Source organism: Pezoporus wallicus, unplaced genomic scaffold (genome assembly GCF_028554395.1).
Source record: "Pezoporus wallicus isolate ANWC-B61680 ecotype Strahan unplaced genomic scaffold, APGP_CSIRO_Pwel_v1 contig_741, whole genome shotgun sequence".
Lineage (NCBI taxonomy): Eukaryota > Metazoa > Chordata > Aves > Psittaciformes > Psittacidae > Pezoporus > Pezoporus wallicus.
In genome coordinates this window covers 21,674-44,266 of record NW_026635244.1, presented here as the reverse complement: position 1 = coordinate 44,266, position 22,593 = coordinate 21,674, and the positions used below count along the sequence as shown (strand labels likewise).

General features: G+C 42.2%; 1 protein-coding gene across 1 annotated transcript in view; it reads left to right on the top strand.

Annotated features, from left to right (window-relative positions):
* The window catches only part of LOC130601371 (transcription initiation factor TFIID subunit 4-like), a 76,561-nt gene that overhangs the window by 32,520 nt on the left and 21,448 nt on the right, over positions 1 to 22,593 (top strand). Inside the window, exons 4-7 of the mRNA XM_057413408.1 lie at positions 2,593 to 2,820; positions 3,697 to 3,819; positions 9,066 to 9,155; positions 10,410 to 10,667. Coding sequence (XP_057269391.1) covers positions 2,593 to 2,820; positions 3,697 to 3,819; positions 9,066 to 9,155; positions 10,410 to 10,667 — 699 coding nt within the window. The remainder of the gene's footprint in view (positions 1 to 2,592; positions 2,821 to 3,696; positions 3,820 to 9,065; positions 9,156 to 10,409; positions 10,668 to 22,593) is intronic.

Below are 22,593 nucleotides of genomic sequence, written 5' to 3'. Positions count from 1 at the left end.
GGGACAGAGTTGAGATGGTGTTTTTTCTTTCTGCTTTTATTTCTTTTTGGGACACATTTTACTAATATATCCTTCCTGTCCACAGTTAAAACATTTTTGCTGACTCATATTAAGTTTCAGTAATGCAGCAGCCAGTACAGAAGCCTTATGAGTCTCTATAATGATATCCTGACATGTTTTAATAAACTCAGCAGTGCCTGTAAATTTTTCCCTGACTGGGGCTAAAGCAGCTTTGCAGTCTCCATTTGCATTTTCATATGCTTGCTGAAATAAAAGTGCATGAGCAGCCTCAGGATTATCAATCTGCCTTTGTATAGCATTGTTTAATTGGTCTATAAAAGACACATAGGGTTCCTGAGACCCTTGGCAAACAGTTGCAAAATAAGTAGTTTTCTTCCCTGATTCAGGTACTCGCCTCCAGGCTTGTACAGCCATATGGGTGGCTTGCTGGAATACCAGAGGCTTTAAATTAATTTGATCATAAGGTTGCAACAATCGCCCAGAGCCTGTTAACGTGTCAGCATCTACTGGTATTCCTCTTTGAACATTATCTAATACCTGTAAATCCGCTAAGTTATTATATTCCAGTCTCCACACCGAGTATTGAGCAGGTGTCAAAATCGTTCGCATTAAAGTGTTCCAGTCCCATGGCACCATAGATCCTGAACTAGCCATCATTTCTAGCAGACCTAAAGTATAAGGACTTTGAATTCCTTTTTCCATCACTGATTTTTTCAATTCCTTAAATACTGCATACGGAATATTTTCATGTACCGGTTTTTGTTGTCCCTGCCCATCTGTTCAATAAAATAAAGGAAAAGCAAAAGCCATGTCTCCAGTAAAATCACCATCCTCTATCACTTTCCCCATACATTTTTGTATGCCTTCTGGTTAACTAACAGCTGGTCAAATTGTTCTTTATCGAGATCAGTCAAGGGAGGTGCGTTAGGTTGAGGAGCATGAGGAATATTTGATGTGAATGCCTTTAATGGCGTCAAAGATAGGTATAAATTTTTCTTTTCTGAATCTACAGAGCCAGGATCAAAGGGGTCATCAGGATTCTCAGAAAAGATATTTTCATTGTTCTGTCTTTGCTCTTTCAAATTGTCAGTATTTTTATCATTTGTTTTATCATGTTTCTGAATTATATCCTCAGGAGTTTGTAAATTAGGTAACGCAGAATAGACTATTAAATCAACAGGAACCTCCATACCAAGGTGACTTTGAGTCTGTAAATGTTCTCCCACTCTCTCCCATATCCGAGTATGAAATGACCCTGTTGCTGGAAACCAGTTGCAATTAGTTTTTGCCCATAACAAAAGATTCATTACTTGCTTCTCAGACAAATTATATTCAGAGGATATTAAAATTTGCTGTAAAACTTTCAAAGAAAATTTCAGCTGATTCTACTTGTCCCATTTTTCTAACGAAATCCAGTAATTCCCCATTCAACGAATATTACTGACCTTTCACAGGTGAATGTCGGTACCAGAAATTCCCTGTCGGATTGTGCAGGCATCACAATGTTGAGCAGTTTAGTTACCACACACGGAGGGCACCATTTGTCGCATCTGTAAAGAAAAAGGCTAAACACACACAAACACAAACACTGCTTTCACAACTAGTTCTACTTTATTCAGTCAAGCATGGCAATGTATAGCATACAGATACGGGTCTGAGCCATGAAACCAAACAGCAACTACATCATTCCCAGTGACTGTTTTCATTCACTATAAATTCCATTCTATGAACAGTCGCTCCCCAGGCTGTTACCCAGCTCGACCTTGCACCCAAATTCTCCTGGTTTACTCAAGACCCAGGTGCACTATTAGCAATTCTTCTTCTTTAATTATCCATGTAGTGGGGACAGGACAGCTTGCAGTTCCCACAAGTGATAACTTAAATTTTATTTTCTACTGTTTCCTAAAATAGTGGGTAGTACAGATTCAGTTTTAAGCTTCTTTTAAAAGAAAAAACTTAAATCAGCTGGACTCAAATACTGTTTCAGTAGTGGGCATGCTGCACTGTGTTTGCCTCTGTTGAGAGTGGTGGTATCTGCTGTGTGGCCACTGGTACTGCAGGATCCATGGCATCACCTGTGGCATCACAGTGCAGGTGAATGAGTTAGCTTGTAACTGTGTACAGTGACAGCTCAGATCCAGATGACACAACATTGTGGTATAGATAATTGTAAACCTGATGACATGACCACAGACCTTTGGGAATTGACTTGTTTGTATTAAGATACAAATTTACAGAAAGTTGTATTACAGAAGTCACATCATCATGGTGATCTTAAAGGGCTGGGTAATAGCAACTCATTTTTAGTGGTATATTCATTTCTGTAATAAAAAGAACTTTAAATGAAGACTTTCACTGTTCACTAAAGGGTGATAAAATTAGATTTAAAAGCAAGTAAAGTCAATGGTTTAATTTTGTCAGTAAGGCTGTATTTGAAAAGAAACAAGTTTTTCTTGTCAGGCTTTCAAGAACTTTATGGTTGAGTAAAAGAATTAAAGGAAGATAATTACCTGGGTGTGTGGTTTGTTTGGTTTTGTTTATTTTTATTTTTTAAATATAAAATATTAACAGGTATCAGTAGCTACATCAAGTGCTCAGAATTTATTCAAGACAACAGTAGCAATTGGAACATCAGCTTCTCAACAACTTGCAGTAATCGCTGCTGGACAAACTAAAGCTTCAGCACAAACACAGTGTCAGCCTCAGCTGTCACTTCAACCTCATACAACAGCACAAGTACCAGCACAGCCCCAGGTCATACCAAGCGCTCCTGTACCTGGAATTACAGTTGTATCACAGGTAAGTTATAACATATTAGAAGCTTAGTTTTCTTAGTACTTTATAATCTTCTCAGGTCTATTCAGAAGCAGGAAGAACTTTTCTTCATGCAAGCACACTTTCTGTGATGGAACAAATATTTTACAAACAAGAAACCTTTCCCTTCATTTCAGCTAAATGGGATATGTATTCTGAGATGAACACTTGTGGTCAGCTTTCCCCATCCTACCATGTATGTGTCAGTAAGAACTATTCTCTTTCTGCTGACAGACCAATTAGGCCTTCAGTCTATGAACTTATTATCATGTTGCTGGGCCTCAAAACTGTGGTTGCGCTGAACTGTAACGTCTCTGTTTCTAGGAGTAATTAATTTTTTCAAGCCTTTATTTTTATGTGGTGTAAAGCATCTCTTTTCCTACTGATGAAGAAAAGATTAGATATTTTAAGACTATTTCTAATTTGATTTTACTGCTGTAGCTGCATTATATAGAAACATACTGAATCAATATAACAAATTAAGATAGCTTGGGGAATATTGTACATTGTGTTTTGGGCATCTCAAAGGAGAATGCATCTCCAACAGATTGTTGTGTTACTTCTCATATTTAAGGTTATTTTTATCAAAACAGACTGAAAAATATTAAATATATTTCTCTGATTTTTTCTTTGTTGTTTGTTTGTTGTTAATATTTGTGAGGTATGATGTTCCATTACATAAAAATTGAAGAAAATGTCAGGTAACTAGCAGCAATAGTAAAATAGCTGCAGATGTATTTCAGTGTCCTGCCTCAATTAGAACAATTTCATCATTTTTCATATTTATAGTGATCAGAGCATGCATTGATCCTGATTGCAAAATATCATAGATATGATATTTCTTTTCTTTGGCTTTTGCAGGAAATGGAAGAGAATGTGAAAAAATGCAAAAACTTCTTAGCTACCCTTATAAAACTTGCTTCTCATAATTCACCATCTCCAGAAACATCCCGTAATGTGAAAGCTCTGGTTCAAGATTTGTTGGTAAATAATTTGGTTCTTTCATTTTGTCATTTATCTATTAAGCTTCCTATTTACATATGCTATGGACTATTGCTTTGATCTAATTTTTTTTTTTTATGTAATGGAAGCTAAGGGAGTTGGGCTACATCAAAATGCAATTATTCTGTATGTTACATATCTTCAAAAATCTTTTAAAGGTAGGCTGTCTCTTCAATTTCTGAAAGGGGAAATGCAACAAAGCAGTTTGTATGCATTTGTCAAGAACACTCTTGTTTTGATGGATAATATTGTGGTTGTTTATTCAGAAAAAGATAGTAAAATACAGGATTTTTCCTTGAGGACTCACTAAGTTTCTTTTCCTCCAAACCATAGTCTTTTCTTAAACACTAAGAAGCTATATAATATTTTAACCACAGATTGAATGTAGATGCATGCCTCCACAATGTGATTTAGAGTTTCTAGGGCTGAAGGAAAAGTGTTTTGCTAAGCTGTTGTGTCCAGGCAGTTCTGCAGACAGGTGCCCCTGCATGGAGCCTTAACTGTAAGTAGATTTCAAGAGGCAAAGTTGTGTTTCAGCTAGAGAGAGTCCTTGGGCCCAGAAAAAATCTGACTTACAGTAGTCTCCAGTGCAGTATGTGGATCAGTGAATTGTATAAATGAGTTGCACACAGATGTTACTGTAGAGTGGAACAAAATGGTCAAGCTTCTTAAAATGATTAAATATAGTCTATGAAGAACTTAGATTTAAAAGCAGTTGATACATATTTCTTTGAATTGATTGACAAAGAAACCTGTGTATTTAGACAAGCCTAAGACTTTTTTCAAGTTGGTGCCACATTACAGTATCACACAGTATCACAGTATGCTAGAGATTGGAAGGGACCTCGAAAGATCATCTAGTCCAATCCCCCTGCCGGAGCAGGAACACCTAGATAATGTTACACAGGAATGTGTCCAGGCGGGTTTTGAATGTCTCCAGGGAAGGAGACTCCACAACCTCCCTGGGCAGCCTGTTCCAGTGTTCCGTCACCCTCACTGAGAAGAAGTTTCTTCTCAAGTTTAAGTGGAACCTCTTGTGTTCCAGTTTGTACCCATTATCCCTTGTCCTATCATTGTTTGCCACTGAGTAGAGCCTGGCTCCATCCTCGTGACACTCCCCCTTTATATATTTATAGACACTTATAAGGTCACCCCTCAGTCTCCTCTTCTCCAAACTATAGAGACCCAGCTCCCTCAGTCTTTCGTCATAAGGGAGATGCTCCACTCCCTTAATCATCTTCGTTGCCCTTCGCTGGACTCTCTCCAGCAGGTCCCTGTCCTTCTTGAACTGAGGGGCCCAGAACTGGACACAATATTCCAGATGGGGTCTCACCAGGGCAGAGTAGAGGGGAAGGAGGACCTCTCTCGACCTACTAACCACTGCCCTTCTAATACACCCCAGGATGCCATTGGCCTTGGGGCAGATGGTGAAAGAGTCTGGGGCTCAAGTGATCTTCTCCTCTCTCCTTCCATCTTCCACTGATGTGGGAAGGAATGGGAAGATTCAGTTCATGAACAATTGGCTTCGAGACTGGTGCTACAGGCAGGGCTTTGGATTCTTTGATAACGGCTGGTTTTATAGGGCACCAGTCTGGACAATGACAAGTGAGAAAGGTTTGTCTCACAGAGGCAAAAGGATGCTGGGGCACGAATTAGCAGGGCTCATTTGGAGAGCTTTAAACTAGATTCGAAGGGGTATGGGGTTGTAGCTGGACTTGCCCTAGTGGGGCAGCGCTCCAGAATTAATGAAGACTGGGAGGCCTCCTATAATCCTAGGGTGAAATCGGTGTGCTCAGCTCGCTCCCTGAAATGCCTGTACACCAATGCGCGCAGCATGGGAAATAAGCAGGAGGAGTTGGAAACCTGTGTTAAGTCAGGAGACTATGATCTGGTGGCAATTACAGAGACGTGGTGGGACAGCTCACATGACTGGAATATAGTCATGGAGGGCTATGTCCTTTTCAGGAAAGACAGGCCAGCCAGGAGGGGTGGTGGGGTTGCTCTTTATGTGCGGGAGGAACTACAATGCACCGAGTTCTGTCCAGGGACAGATGATGAGCAAGTTGAGAGTCTGTGGGTGAGAATTAAGGGGCAGGCTGGCAGGGGAGATACTGTTGTGGGTGTCTGTTACAGACCACCAGATCAGGGTGAGGAAGTTGACGAGGCCTTCTACAGGCAGCTGAGAGGGGCCTCACAATCACAGGCTGTGGTCGTCGTGGGGGATTTTAACTTCCCTGATGTTTGGTGGAAGGACCACTCAGCAACCCAGCCACAGTCCAGGAGGTTCCTCCAGTGTATGGATGATAACTTCCTCCTGCAAATGGTGGATGAGCCGACCAGGAGAGGAGCGCTGCTAGATCTCATCCTCACTAACAAGGAGGATCTGGTCGAAGCAGTAAGGGTTGAGGGCTGCCTTGGTTGCAGCGACCACGAGATGGTGGAGTTCAGGATCTTGTGTGGTAGGACCAGTAGAATAGCAAGTAGAATTGCAACCCTGGACTTTAGCAGGGCAAACTTTGGTCTTTTCAAGCAATTGCTAGGGGAAATCCCATGGGCAAGGCTGCTTGAAGGTAAAGGGGCCCAAGATAGTTGGTTGACATTCAAGGACTGCTTTTTCCGTGCTCAAGATCGGAGCATCCCGATACGTAGGAAGTCAAGGAAGAGGGCCAAGAGACCTGCGTGGCTAAATAGGGAATTGCTGGGTATGCTCAGGTGGAAGAGGAGAGTTTACAGGTCATGGAAGGAGGGGCTGGCCACTTGGGAGGAATATAAGGCTGCTGCTAGAGGATGTAGGAAGGCAGCTAGGAGGACTAAGGCCTCCTTAGAATTAAATCTGGCGAGAGGGGTCAAGGACAGCAGAAAGAGCTTTTTCAAATACATGGCAGACAAAACTAACACCAGAGGCAATGTAGGCCCACTGATGAGCGGGATGGGTGCCCTGGTGACAGAAGATACAGAGATGGCAGAGTTACTGAATGCCTTCTTTGTCTCTGTCTGCTCTGCTGCAGGCAGTCCTGAAGAGCCCTGTACCCCTGAGACCTTAGATGAAGTCAGGTCGACGGAGCGGTTTGCCTTAGTCGATGAGGAATGGGTTAGAGACCAGTTGAGCAATCTGGACATCCATAAATCCATGGGTCCAGATGGGATGCACCCGTGGGTGCTGAGGGAACTGGTGGAAGTCATTGCTAGACCACTCTCCATCATCTTTACCAAGTCTTGGGAAACGGGAGAGGTGCCTGAGGACTGGAGGAAAGCAAATGTCACTCCAGTCTTCAAAAAGGGCAAGAAGGAGGACCCGGGTAACTATAGACCGGTCAGCCTCACCTCCATCCCTGGGAAAGTGATGGAACACCTTATCCTTGGTACCATCTTAAGGCATATCAAGGATAAGAAGGTTATGAGGGGCAGTCAACATGGCTTCACCAGGGGGAAATCATGTTTGACCAATCTCTTAGCCTTTTATGAGGAAATAACACGGTGGATGGATGATGGCAGAGCGGTGGATGTAGTCTACCTTGACTTCAGCAAAGCATTTGACACAGTCTCCCACAGCATCCTCTCGGCTAAAATGAGGAAGTGTGGACTGGATGATCGGGTAGTGAGGTGGACTGTGAACTGGCTGAAGGAGAGAAGCCAGAGAGTTGTAGTCTATGGGGCTGAGTCTAGTTGGAGGCCTGTAACTAGTGGAGTGCCTCAAGGGTCAGTACTGGGACCGGTATTATTTAATATATTCATCAATGATTTAGATGAGGGAATTGAGTGTACTATCAGCAAGTTTGCTGATGACACTAAGCTGGGAGGAGTGGCTGACACTCCAGAAGGCTGTGCTGCTATCCAGCGAGACCTGGACAGGCTGGAGAGTTGGGCAGGGAATAACTTGATGAAATATAACAAGGGAAATTGTAGAGTCCTGCATCTGGGCAGGAACAACCCCAGGTTCCAGTATAGGTTGGGAAACGACCTGTTAGAGAGCAGTGTAGGGGAGAGGGACCTGGGGGTCCTAGTGGATGACAGGATGACCATGAGCCAACACTGTGCCCTTGTGGCTAAGAAGGCCAATGGCATCCTGGGGTGTATTAGAAGGGCAGTGGTTAGTAGGTCGAGAGAGGTCCACCTTCCCCTCTACTCTGCCCTGGTGAGACCCCATCTGGAATATTGTGTCCAGTTCTGGGCCCCTCAGTTCAAGAAGGACAGGGACCTGCTGGAGAGAGTCCAGCGCAGGGCAACGAAGATGATTAAGGGAGTGGAACATCTCCCTTATGAGGAAAGACTGAGGGAGCTGGGTCTCTATAGTTTGGAGAAGAGGAGACTGAGGGGTGACCTTATTAGTGTCTATAAATATATAAAGGGGGAGTGTCACGAGGATGGAGCCAGGCTCTACTCAGTGGCAAACAATGATAGGACAAGGGGTAATGGGTACAAACTGGAACACAAGAGGTTCCACTTAAACTTGAGAAGAAACTTCTTCTCAGTGAAGTTGACGGAACACTGGAACAGGCTGCCCAGGGAGGTTGCGGAGTCTCCTTCCCTGGAGACATTCAAAACCCGCCTGGACACATTCCTGTGTAACATTATCTAGGTGTTCCTGCTCCGGCAGGGGGATTGGACTAGATGATCTTTCGAGGTCCCTTCCAATCTCTAGCATACTGTGATACTGTGATATATATGCATACATTTATGCAGGTGTAAATTATATATACTTATATGTATACTTTTATATATGCATATGCTTTACATATATAGCTTTATGTATATGTATACACATATTCTACTAAGTTAAACTGAACCTTCAAAATTGGTTTTGGAATTAAGTAAAGATAATTTTTGTATTACAAGGTCTGTTGAATTTTATAATGGATTGTAAGCTTACTTCAACAGCCTTTTTTTTAATCAATTTTTTAATTTTTTAAAAAGAAAGCACTATGTAAATGTTAGCATGAGAATGGAATCCTGAAAAAAGACTTAAGTGTGTGTGGGATCTCATTGTGTCTTGAATTGTGCATGCCTGAGGGAACTCCCTGAATTCTGAGGGGCTTCTTACATGTACATATTAGCTCTTGACAGAAGGATTTTATAGATACAGAGGAGTTGAGGGACTTCAGCTTTGAAAGTTTTTCTTGATATGGTAGCCTATTTAGCTAGAGATATATACATATACATTATCTAGAAAAAAAACCAACAAAACAACTCATCTGAGTTGTTGATGCTTTTTCTTCTTCCCCCTGAAGGATGCAAAGATTGATCCAGAAGAATTTACAGGCCGCCTTCAATCAGAACTCAGGTCATCTCCTCAGCCGTATCTCGTACCTTTCCTTAAGGTAATGCGAATATTGCTTATATAAATGTATTTCAATGCAAATGTCAATGCATTAAGTTTTAGAATATACTTTTAAAAATATGTTTAAAATAATTGATTAGCTGATCCTGCTTGTAATCTGGAACTAATCTAATATAGAAATTCTGATGTAATACCAGATGGATTTATTGTTGGGTCCTAAATTAGTATATGTGGGGGTAAATTTAACTTTTAATTGGTTCTTGTACATAAGCTACAATAGCATCCGTATGCAAGATTATATGCAAACATACAGAGTGTGTTTTATTATGCCCCAACAAAACCACAACTGTAATTCTAAAAGCATTTTTCTTCTAGTCCAAAACTTCTCAATTTGGGGCAGATGTCCTCTCTTCTCTCCCTGCAGCTTTTCTTCAGAACTCTCTCCCCCTGCTTCTGTTTTTTCATGTTATCATTAACCCTTATTTGTGCCTTTTCCTGCTCTTATGCTGCAGTCACTTACAGAATCATGATAAGTTTTAACTTGTTTCCTTTCTTTCAAGTCCTTTCTTGGCAACAGGCATTAAGTTTTTAAATAAATATTAGAAGTTTAGAAAGAACTGTAGCTTGGCTTAAATGCACTTGCATTCTACAGCTGCCTGGGGAGAGCAATTCGAAAGAACTCTACTACCACTTAAAATAGTAAAAAGTTTGTGAAGGTACAGTATAGCCTTTTAGAACTGTTTTTTTGTTGAACTAGTCTGAACATGAAACATACAATAGTACATTTTTTCTAATCCAGTCAGAATACATTAGATCAGTAAAAATGCAGTAAACAGCTATTGCTGTAAGGCACCAGCAGTTGAATCATCTTGTTCTAGGTACTGGAGGCATGTCAGAAGTAAATTGGTGCAGCTTACTACTTCCAGCATGCAATGGGAATAGAGCTGTTCTATGGTTCTGCCTTTTCTATTTTCAGTTGTTACCCTTCCAAAGACCTAAGCTACAAGCTCTAGATAGTTTTGAGGAGGGGAGTGTTCTATTTTATGGCTATGGTGGAGTTAGGCCACATCAAAATCTACAGGGTTGCTAAATCCAAATTGAAAGCTTATTAAAAAATAAATGGATTCTTGCCTCTTACAAAATATGTTCAATCTTATTTCTTTTTATTGAATAGGCTGATAGAAAAATGGGAAAGCAAGCTGCATTCTTTTAATTATGTTTACAGCAAATTTAAAAGTGTTTTTTTGTCAACCTGCTAAATTTTGTTATTACATAAACTTTCTTCTGTTTTTAGAAAAGTCTACCTGCATTGAGACAATCTTTACTGAATAGTCAACATTCAGTTTTGCAAGGACAGCCATCTCAGCAGTCACTTCAACAAACTAGGATATCACAAGTTATACCTCAGTCTGCCTCTGGAAGCATTTCCTCTGTTGTCACCAAACAGACAATAGGAATAAGGCAATCAAACAACATTTGCACAGTCTCTGTATCAAATACAGTGCAGCCTCCTCAGGTTAAGTTGGTACAATCCAATCAGAGTTCTCAACTGGTAGGTACTGTAGTATAAAAGAATTTCTTAAACTGAATAGCAGTTTTCAATGTTATTGCAGCTTGTTTGGGAAAATACTTTTTTGTTTGTGTCATATTGTCGTGGCTTAAGCCCAGCTGGTAACTCAGAACCATGCAGCTGCTTGCTCACTCCCCCCACTTCTTCCTTCCCTTGCTCCTGGAGGGATGGGGAGGAGAACTGAAAGAATGTATCTCCCATGGGTTGAGATAAGAACAGTCCCATAACTAAGGTATAATACAAAACTACTACTACTACCATCAGTAATAATAAAGGTAAGGGAAATAACAAAGGGAGAGAATACTCACCACCTGCTGACCAATACTCAGCCTGACCCAAGCAGCGATCTGTGCTTTCTGGGTAACTCCCCCCAGTTTATATACTGGGCATGATGTGCTGTGGTATGGAAGACCCCTTTGGCTAGTTTGGGTCAGGTGTCCTGTCTCTGCTTCCTCCCAGCTTCCTGTGCCTTTTCTCCCTGGCAGAGCATGAGACTGAAAAAGTCCTTGATTGGGGTAAGAATTACTTAGCAACAACTAAAAGCATCGGTGTGTTATCAGCACTGTTCCCACACTAAAGTCAAAAACACAGCACTGCCCCAGCTACTAAGAAGGAGAAAATGTCTGCTACTGCTGAACCCAGGACACATATTCTGTGACATATAGTAGTACCTCATTTTATGGCAGTTAACATGTATGTTCAACCATTAGTTTAGGCAACATTATTGACATAGCTTAAATTTAAGAAACTACACTCTTGGCCTTTTTGACTGGAATACAATGATTGTTATGAGCACAGTGGAATGTGAGTTAATTACAAATGTAGAACAGAAAGCTTTTCAATATTTAGACAAGGGTATAATTTTTAGTATATCATTAGATATGCTGTTTTGCTCAGATTCATCTGTATAAAAATTAGTTCTTATTTTAAACTCTTCTACATATATTTAGAAAATCTTGTAGAAGAATAGTTGTACTGTACCAGCATGTTTTGTTTGGAAAAAGTGCCATACTTTGTTATTTACTGAAATATCATTGCTGTGTATACTGGAGAATTATGCACTTAGACTCCTTAATTTCAAAGGCACTATCAATAAGGCAACTTTACAGCCAGTTACTCATTGAGTAATACACACAGACATTTGGATATTTTGCACCTTAACTTGGCTGCTTTCTGTTCAGCCACTTGCAGTCTTTCTTTTCCTAAGGTGGGTTCTCCCCATTCCTTCTGGACTGTTGCATTAATTAGAATAGTGTTCCTCAGGTTTTCTATGGCTTGTTTTTGATTTATCTATGTTAGTTTGTGTTCATGTCTTATCTATGTAAGACTGAATTGACTTTGGTAATAACTTTGGTTCTTCAAGATAGGGAGCAGGAAATGGTTGCAATTACAGGCAGCAAGTGTAAAAATTACTTCATTTCCTGGGGAAGGCAAATTTCTGACAGCTGCTGACAGGTCTCTTAAAAGTATAAATGTTCATGGCCAATAAGTGTAGCCTTATCTCATGCAACAGTCTTGGGACTAACCTACTTCCAGGTAGCACAGCTTTTTCCAGTGTTCTGCAACCCACTTGAAACACTCCTCTGCCTACTAGCCAGCTAGCACCCCACCTTTCGACAAACACTGACGTATAATAAAAATGTCTTAGTAAGTCTGCAAGAATTCTTATTATGATTATAGTTTTTGTGGAATATTTTCTGAATGGGATAAAGCCAAATTTTTGGGGGAGAGAATTTTGGTGTCTGTCTCTCTCACATGTTGGTGCTTACTCAAAGCAAGCAATTATGATGTTAACCTCAGTAGAGATTAGCAATATCAAGAGTTGCTCTGTAATTTTGACATACCTGTGTGTCATGGTTTAAGCCCAGCTGGTAACTCAGAACTACACAGCTGCTCACTCACTCCCCCCTTTTCCCCCCACCCACTCTGGGGAGGAGAATCGAAAGAATATAAATCCCATGGGTTAAGACGAGAACAGTCCAATAACTAAAGTATAATATAAAACTACTGCTACTAATAATAATAATGGAAGTAACAAGGCAAGAGAATATAAAACTAAAAGGGAAGGGAAAAAATACCCAATAAACACAAGTGATGCATAATACAACTGCTCACCACCTGCTGACTGATACCCAGCCCGACCCAAGCAGTGATCTGCCCTTCTGGGTAACTCCCTCTAGTTTATATACTGGGCATGATGTGGTGTGGTATGGAAAACCCCTATAGCTAGTTTGGGTCAGGTGTCCGGTCTCTGCTTCCTCCTGTCTTCTTGTGCCCCTCCTCACTGGCAGAGTGTGAAAGACTGAAAAGTCCTTGATTAGAGTAAGCATTACTTGCAAACAACTAAGCGTTGTTCTCAGACTAAAGCTGAAACACAGCACTGCACCAGCTACTAAGAAGGAGGAAAATAACTGTTACAGCTGAACCCAGGTCAGTATCCACCCCTTATTCCATACCATACATGTCATGCTCATATCCCACATTTTACAATATACCATCGCTTTTTGGCTTTTTGTCTCTTGATACATATATATATACACACACATATATGCAAACACACATAGAGACAGATATCACTCCTTAATTCACGGGGCAGGAGAGGCTGTGTGTAGTGTTGGATTGTTGCCTGCTGATGACACTACTGAACTCATCTGGTCACTGCTGAGCTTGTTTGATTTCATCAAAGTTCACTCTTTGTTGGGGTAATGATTGGAAGGAACTCAGGGTCAGTTGATGGTGGCCTGAGGACAGTTCTAGGAGAATCCTGCTGCTGCTGCTGGCTTTTCCCATGACTGTTCTCTAGTGATGATCATGATGTCACATATAGAAGTGTTATATAGCAGGCAACAGCATATAATTGAGTTCATTGGCTGTTTTCCTCTAAAATCAAATCCCCTTGAGGTCCACAAAAGACTTTCCCATCTTTCCACATTACCCACCAAGTATGTCCAGGTCACTGAGCAAAAGGAATCATACAAGTGGGTTTGACTTTACCTGAAGCAGGAATAACCCAGACTGTCTTCCCCAGAAGATTATTTATGTTCACCACAGGAACTTTATCCCCCTCTACTGTACATAGAAGTACATTGGGCTGGGTCAACCCTGTTGGCAGATCCCCTAGTGTTGACCAAACAGGTGGCTTTTGGTAAATGCGTATCCCAATGTTTTAAAGTCCCACCACCCATTGCTCTCAGTGTAGTTTTGAACAGCCCATTGTACTGTTCGATTTTCCCAGAGGCTGGTGCATGATAGGGGATGTGATATACCCACTCAATGCCATGCTCTTTGACCCAGGTGTCTATGAGGTTATTCTGGAAGTGAGTCCCATTGCCTGACTCAGTTCTTTCTGGGGTGCCATGACGCCACAAGACTTGTTTCTTAAGGCCCAGGATAGTGTTCTGAGCAGTGACGTGGGGCACAGCCTATGTTTCCAGCCATCCGGTGGTTGCTTCCACCATGGTAAGCACATGGCGCTTGCCTTGGCAGGTTGGTGGGAATGTGATATAGTTAATCTGCCAGGCCTCCCCATATTTGTACTTCAGCCATCGTCCTCCCTACCAGAGAAGCTTTAACTGCTTGGCTTGCTTAATTGCAGCACATGTTTCACATTCATGAATAACCTGGACAATAGTGTCCATTGTTAAGTCCACCCCTCGATCATGAGCCCATCTATATGTTGCATCTCTGTCCTGATGTCCTGAGGTATCATGGGCCATTGGGCATTTGCCAGCATCCATGAGTCAGTGTAAAGTACTGGCCTTTTTTCTTGTTTAGCATTGTCCAAGGACAGCTGGATGGCTTTCACCTCTGAAAACTGACTCAATTCACCCTCTCCTTCATAAGTTTCTGAAACTTGGACCGCAGCTACATGGAGTCCCCTAAATCTCCGATGCATTGCTACAATACGACAGGATCCATCAGTAAACAAGACATATTGCTTCTCACTTTCTGGCAGCTCATTTTATGGTGGGGACTCTTCAGCAGGCATCAGCTCCTCCTCTGGTGACATTCCAAAATCTTTGGCCTCTGGCCAGTCCATGATAACTCCTAGAATTCCTGGATGACAGGGATTTCCTATTCGATCTCATTGTGTAATTAGTGCAGCCCACTCCATGTAGCATCAGTTGCATGATGTGTAGAGGAGACAGTGCCTTTGAACACCCAGCCCAGCCCAGGCAACCAGGGTGCCAGGAGGTGCTGTGCTTCAGTGCCAATCACTTCTGTAGCAGCTCGAACCCCTTCATAGGCTTCCACTGTCTCTTTTCAGTTGGCGTATAGTTGGCCTTGGATCCTCTGTATCCCCAACTCCAAAAGATGGGGGGTTGACTTTGAGTCTCCCCTGGAGCTTTCTGCCAGAGGCTCCATGTAGGACCCATCTCCCTGGCTGCTGTTTAAAGCACATGGCTCACATCTTGCTGGGTTTGGTCTGGCCTGAGGGCTTACTCCATGAACTCTCTCGTTTAATTTGTTCCAAGGCTTGTTGCTTCAGGGCCACATTTGAAATCGTTCTTCTTACAGAAGGCTTACAGTTAGACTGTAATTTGGGGTGTGCATTTTCCAGAACCCCACGACACCTAAGAAAGCCTGTGTTTATTATTAGTTGTTCTTTGACCTTCAGCAACCCCACAACGGAAGGATCCTCTGAGAGACCAGGCAGGGTGGACAGCTGTTTCATTTTCTCCAGTATCCTTTTGGGTCTTTGAAGTCCTCTCTCCTGATACAGTATGCCAAGGATGTATGGAGCCTCTGGACCAGTCATGATGGGATGCTTTTGCCACTCATTCCAAATTAGGCTGATTTCAGCCTCCAGTACAATTAACTTGGGATCCTCCTGTCACTCCACAAATAGAAATGGGTTTTACCTCTTGACAGCTTGATGGCATCAGGGTACACTGTGCATTGGTGTCTACTAGAGCCTTATAGTCCTGTGGGAGTGATGTGCCAGGCCATCTGATCCACACAGTCCAATAAACGCAATTGTCCCTCTCCTCCACCTGGCTGGAGGCAGGGCTCCTCTAATAGCAGTCATAAGATTCTCCATTTACTTCTTGTAGAAAGAAATTAGCATTCCTATTCATAGGAGTTGTAGTGAAATCAGCTCTTCCACTCCATCTGGGAAAGTGCTCACCAGAGACTGGCACAGCAACTTTCTTGGGAAGATCCCCAGTGACCAATTCAATCCAGGCACCCATTCCTCCAGAAATGAGGTAGGTTTTCCATCCCACTTTCTCATGTCTTCTCCATGATCCCGCTGGTAAAACCATAGGGTGACCTGTTGTGTGTACCTCCTATATCTTCTCCTTCTGGCAATTGGGTACTTTCTGATAATAGCTGAGATGCGGGTCTGTACATGTGTGGAGCTGGATAGATCGTCTCTCAACTGCTTGAACTTCTGGGACAGGAGTTTTTCCACAGCTGAAATGATGGAAGGGGTGAGATTGTCTTCGAACTCTTGGAGTTGACGATTCACTTTATCAACTGTTTGTGCCACTGCCTCACTCCAGGTCAGTGTTGCCAATGAGTTGGCATATGATGATGGCACGCTGCATGTAAATTTACGTCACATGGATTGTGTACTTTCGATTTCATCTGGTTCTGTGGGTTCATCAGATCCAGGGACATCTTTTTTCACTTGAGGGTACTGGATAGTGTTGAGCAGGGCTCTGTAGGCCAAGCCCCAGGACACTGGTGAGTTGTTCCTCTCTGGTATTGCCAGGATGGCAGCACACCTTGTCTAAGGGTTTTACTGTTTTTTCTGAATTTTGAGCTGGTTCAGGGGTGAAGTTCCAAAGCACTGGAGGGGCCCATTGGCCTAGGGACTTGCCCATACGATCCCATGCACCCTGCCACTCATGTCTGTCCAGCCTTAGGGAAGATCTCTTGGTGGTCCTCTTAGATAGTAGTTTAACTTTAGACAAGATCTGAGCCTGACCCTGCTTAGCTTGAGATTAGATGAGATTGGGCATCTTTGAAGTGCCCTTTCCTGAGATAGTCTATGCCAACGATGCCTGGAGCCTCTGGATCAGTCATGATGGGATGCTTTGCCACTCCTTCGCAGGTAGGCTATTTTCAGCTTCCAGTACAGTCAACTCTTGGGATTCTCCTGTCACTCCAGAAATAGAAATGGGTTCTACCTCTTGACAGCTTGACGGCATCAGGGTACACCTTGCACTCGTGTCTACTACAGTCACATACTACTGTGGGACTTATGAGCCAGGCCATCTGATCCACACAGTCAAGTAAACCTGATTGTCTCACACTAAAACAGCAAATACTGGCTGCAATAGTGTGACAAAAAAAAAAGCTTCTATTTCCTATCCTTTTGGGTTTTTTGCTGTATTTGATGTGCTTAAGTTTTTTGATCAAGTGTTTTTTTTTTCAGGGTGTGATTTGTTGAGTTAGCCTGATATTGCAGCCCTTGTTAAGTAAGGGGAAACATATCGTTGGGGCCCCATGCATCTGCATTGGTAAAGGAGCATCTAGATTCTTGAAGGCTTGCAAAAGACTTCTCCTCAAAAACTTTATTAGTGAGTTCTAATGTATTTGTCCTAAAGAATTTTTATTTTCAGTGGTTTGTAGGTAGTAGCTTTCATTTTCAGTTGGTATCTCCTGTTTGCATAAAAGAAAGAGAACAGAAGTTATCAGTCTTTCTGCTTTTATACATTTTCTGTGCTTTGGCTGAATTCTTTCTTAGCCTGAATTTGTTCGTCATTTGTGCTGTTAATTAGTGGTCTGTGTTCTTTTTGTTGTAATAGCACATATGGTAGAAGATTCACACTTGTCATAGTGTGATCATCACCTTTTGGCTTGAAACTCTGACCAGAAAGCACTGTTACTTTGTTGTCATATGGTTATTGAATCCTTTTTCAAGAAGGGCCTTAAGAAAAATGAGTATTTCAGCTGTCACCTCTTTGTTTTTCTGGTTATCAGTAACGTGACTATTAAATACCCTTTTTAAATGCCCTTTTTAAATCTTTGTAAGTCTGCTTGATTTGTGGAAACAGCCTTGTATAAACAACCTTTACCAGATGTGCAAATAAAGTTAACTTTAGCAGTGGGCAGTTTGAAGCATTCAGAAAGTTAGAAAAGGAACTTGCTTCAGTGTGTTCCTTGAAGAGCTCCGAAGTGTAGCAGTCTAGGAGATGATTCTTCACCTTTTGATTGGTAAATTAAGAAGAATGAAAGGAAGAAGTATATGACGGTACTTGCTGTCTCACCACTGTTGATCACTGTTGATCCTGTTGCTGTCTCAACACTGTGTATGATCATATGTTGATCTGACTCAGCACTTTTATAAGATCATTGATAATATGGTTATGGATGTAGTGGTAAAAGGCTGGAAAGGACTTCTGGAGGTGTCTGGTCAAACCTCCTCCTTACAGGTTAGCATGTTGCCCAGCACCTTGACCAGCCATGTTTTGAACATCTTCAATATGAGATTACACAACTTCTCTGGGCAACCTGTTCCAGTGCTTGCCCACCCTTGTGGTAAATTTTCTTTTCCTTACATTAAACTGAAATTTCCTATATTCCAACTTGTGCCCATTGTGTCACATCCTTCTGGTCTGCACCTCTGAGAGAGTCTGGCTCTATCTTCTCTGCATCTTCCCATGAGGTGGTTGCAAACAGCAATAAGATTTCCCCTTTTCTGAAGGCTCAAGTTATGTCTCTCATAACCTCAGCATACTAAAACATCTACTTCTGAATCTTCTAGATCAGTCTGGGTTAGTAAATTGGTTCTTATGAACAGATCATTTGGGATTCAGCATTGGTTCAGCATATGAATAGATAGCATTAGATGGGGTACACTCATTGTGTGTGTTTTTAGGCTGTGAGAAATATGAACTAATTTAATCATATCCCAGAATAGCTTGCTAGTACCTTGTTGATTGTCTACACTTTTCATGCTGAGTTAAGGACATAATAATATTGTGTTTGCTGTTAGGAAAATAGGCAAGAGGGTTAGAACAGTTTGAATTATTTTAATGCACAGTCAAGTAACTTTGATTCATCAGTTTTTACTATGTTCCTTGTTTGCTGCCAGAGGTTACACATTCTGTTTCAGAAACAAATTGCTAACGTTCATTCCTTAATCACTTCTTGTTCTGAAGGTTATGTCTGTGTTGAAAGGTATCTTAAAACTGTATAGAAACTGGAATTTAAGTTACTGTAAAATATTGCTCTGAGTTCAGGTGCATTTGTTCCTTTGAGAGAGTACGTGCTTGTTGATGATTGGTTTCTATATGGAATTTAAGGTGATGATTTTGATCTGTGCCCCTTTATTTCTCTAGTTTTCTTCTCTTTCAGCACTTCTCCATATGTTGAAGTTCTTGTACAGTAATTATTAAAGGACATTTTTTGAATGTATTTGATAGCAAAGAAAACATTGCCGTTGTTTATGTAACCATAAATGGTTAAATACTATTGTACCTTTTATGGTGTTAGTGGTTAATATTTTAGGGCATTCACATGGAAATATTAAACAGGTGAAACAGAACTTGACTCCGAACTGTAGAAGCTGCTTGCTTCACAGAGGAAAAAAAATGGAATTGCAGATGATTACTGTAATACCAGGCAGTAATTCTATCCACCGGTCACACACATCTCCTTTTTGGCCTGGCTTCTGGCCAGTTAAGGTATGGCTGCTTTTCTTCACTATTCTCTAAAAATTTATCAAATAAATTATTGTAAAAGTGGTAGCATTCTCCTTGTTTTCCCATACCAATGCAGTCTCTCCTCCCTTTCCCTCTCCTTTCCCACCCTTCCCCTATAGGCTATTCCATCTCCTTACTTATTAAAAGATACTTGTACATGTTTCCTGTGCATCAAAATGCAGTCAAATTCCACTTCCCCCCCCCCCTCATTTTCACTTACCACCTATATTTCTTTCCTGTTTTAAGCATGGTAGCTACTTTATTCTTTCCCCTCAGTGTCACTATTTGCTCACTGCTTGACTTGACCAAGTAAATTTATGTTCATTTGTTCAATTTTTGTGCTTAGTACATTTTCCTTTATTGTCCGTAGTTGAAGCTGAATCCTTAATCTTTTTTATCCCGTTTCTCTTTCTGCAAGGTAGCTATTGCTAATACTTACACATCCACAGGTTTATTATGGCTTTTAAACTTACAGTATTTTACGATATACAGAATGCAATCTTGTAACTTCAAAATGGCCCTGTTTCTTTTGGGTTGTTTGTTTGTTGGTGTTTTTTTTTTCTCCAGACTACATCACAGGTCATATTCCCTCATTACTCTTTTCTTCTTTGTAGTTTTCGCCTCTTCCTTACGGAAGCCCTGGCTCCTGCTGATTTTTACATATCATTTGAAAATAGAATCATAGAATCATTAGAGTTGGAATACTGTTTCTCTTTTCCTTTCTCCAAAGCATCCTTGGAAGTCAGAGATGTGGCCATTCATTATTCAGCTAAATCATAGAATCATAGAATCATATATAGTTACAGTTGGAAAGGACCTTAAGATCATCTAGTTCCAACCCTCCTGCCATGAGCAGGGACACCTCACACTAAACCATGTCACCCAAGGCCTCGTCAAACCTGGCCTTGAACACTGCCAGGGATGGAGCATTCACAACCTCCCTGGGCAACCCATTCCAGTGCCTCACCACCCTTACAGTCAAGAACTTCTTCCAATCTAAACTTCCCCTGTTTAACCCATTACCCCTTGACCTATCAGTACAGTCCCTAATGAAGAGTCCCTCTCCAGCATCCTTATAGGCCAACTTCAGAAATTAGAAGGCTGCTATGAGGTCTCCACACAGCCTTCTCTTCTCCAGGCTGAAGAGCCCCACCTTTCAAAGCCTGTCTTCATACGGGAGGTGCTCCAGTCCCCTGATCATCCTCGTGGCCCTCCTCTGGACTTGTTCCAACAGCTCCATGTCCTTTTTATGTTGAGGACACCAGAACTGCACACAATACTCCAGGTGAGGTCTCACAAGAGCAGAGTAGAGGGGCAGGATCACCTCCTTTGACCTGCTGGTCATGCTCTTTTGGATGCAGCACAGGATACGGTTGGCTTTCTGAGCTGCAAGCGCATACTGCCTGCTCATGTTCAGTTTCTCATCAACCAACACCCCCAAGTCCTTCTACTCTACAGGTCTTCTCTGAATCTCATCTCTGCCCAATCTGTAGCTGTGCCTGGGGTTGTTCAGACCCAGGTGTAGGACCTTGTACTTGTCATGGTTAAACTTCATAAGGTTGGCATCAGCCCACCTGACAAGCATGTCAGGGTCCGTTTGTATGTCATTCCTTCCCTCCAGGGTATCAACTGAACCACACAGCTTGGTGTCATCAGCAAACTTGCTGAGGGTGCACTCAATCCCCCTGTCCATGTCACTGACAAAGATGTTGAACAATACCGAACCCAGCACCGATACCTGAGGGACACCACTTGTTACTGGTTTCCAGCCGGACATTGAGCCATTGACCACAACTCTTTGCATGCAGCCATCCAGCCAGTGAGTTATCTGCAAAGTGGTCCACCTATCAAATTGATATCTCTCTTATTTATAGACAAGGATGTCATGTGGGATAGTGTCAAACACTTTGCACAAGTCCAGGTAGGTGACCTCAACTGCTCTACCCCTGTCCATCAGTTCCGTATCCCCGTCATAGAAGACCACCAAATTGGTCAGGCAGGATTTCCCCTCGGTGAAGCCATGCTGGCTGTCACCAAGCACCTTGTTTTTCATGTGCCTTAGCATGCCTTCCAGGAGAATCTGCTCCAAGATTTTGCCAGGCACAGAGGTGAGACTGGTCTGTAATTCCCCGGGTCATCCATTTTCCCCTTCTTGAAAATGGGGGTTATATTTCCCTTTTTCCAGTCATAGGGAACTTCACCTGACTGCCATGATCTTTCAAATATGATGGACAGTGGCTTAGCAACTTCATTTGCCAGCTCCTTCAGAACCTGCGGATGGATTTCATCAGGTCCCATGTACTTGTGCTTTTTCAAGTTCTTAAGATGCTCTCGACCCAGGTAGTCTCCTGCAGTGGGCCTAAGGTCTTCATTCTCAGAGTCCCTGCATCTGCTTTCCAAGACTTGGGTGGTGTGGTCAGAGTATTTGCCAATTTAGACCGAGGCAAATAAGTCATTAAGAACCTCAGCCTTCTTTGAATCCTGTGTAGTCAGTTCTCCTGATAGCTTCCAGAGAGGGTCTATGTTTTCCCTTGTCTGTCTTTTATTCGCTACATACCTATAGAATTCCTTCCTGTTATCCTTAACATCCCTCGCCAAGTTTAATTCTAACTGGGCCTTAGCTTTTCTAACCTGGTCCCTAGCTTCCCAGTGAACATTCCTGTATTCTTCCCTTGCCTCCTGTCCTTGCTTCCACCTTTTTTAAGCCTCTTTTTTCCTTCAAAGTTTCCTCAACAGCTCCTTATCCATCCAAGGAGGTTTCCTTGCCCTCCTGCTGCACTTCCTTCTAGTTGGGATGCAACACTCCTGAGCTTGTAGCAGGTGATCCTTGAATATCAACCATGAGGCTTGGGCCCTCATCGACTAAGGCAAACCGCTCCGTTGACCTGACTTCATCTAAGGTCTCAGGGGTACAGGGCTCTTCAGGACTGCCTGCAGCAGAGTAGACAGAGACAAAGAAGGCATTCAGTAACTCTGCCATCTCTGTATCTTCTGTCACCAGGGCACCCATCCCGTTCATCAGTGGGCCTACATTGCCTCTGGTGTTAGTTTTATCTGCCATGTATTTGAAAAAGCTCTTTCTGCTGTCCTTGACCCTTCTCGCCAGGTTTAATTCTAAGGAGGCCTTAGTCATCCTAGCTGCCTTCCTATATCCTCTAGCAGCAGCCTTATATTCCTCCCAAGTGGCCAGCCCCTCCTTCCATGACCTGTAAACTCTTCTCTTCCACTTGAGCATACCCAGCAATTCCCTATTT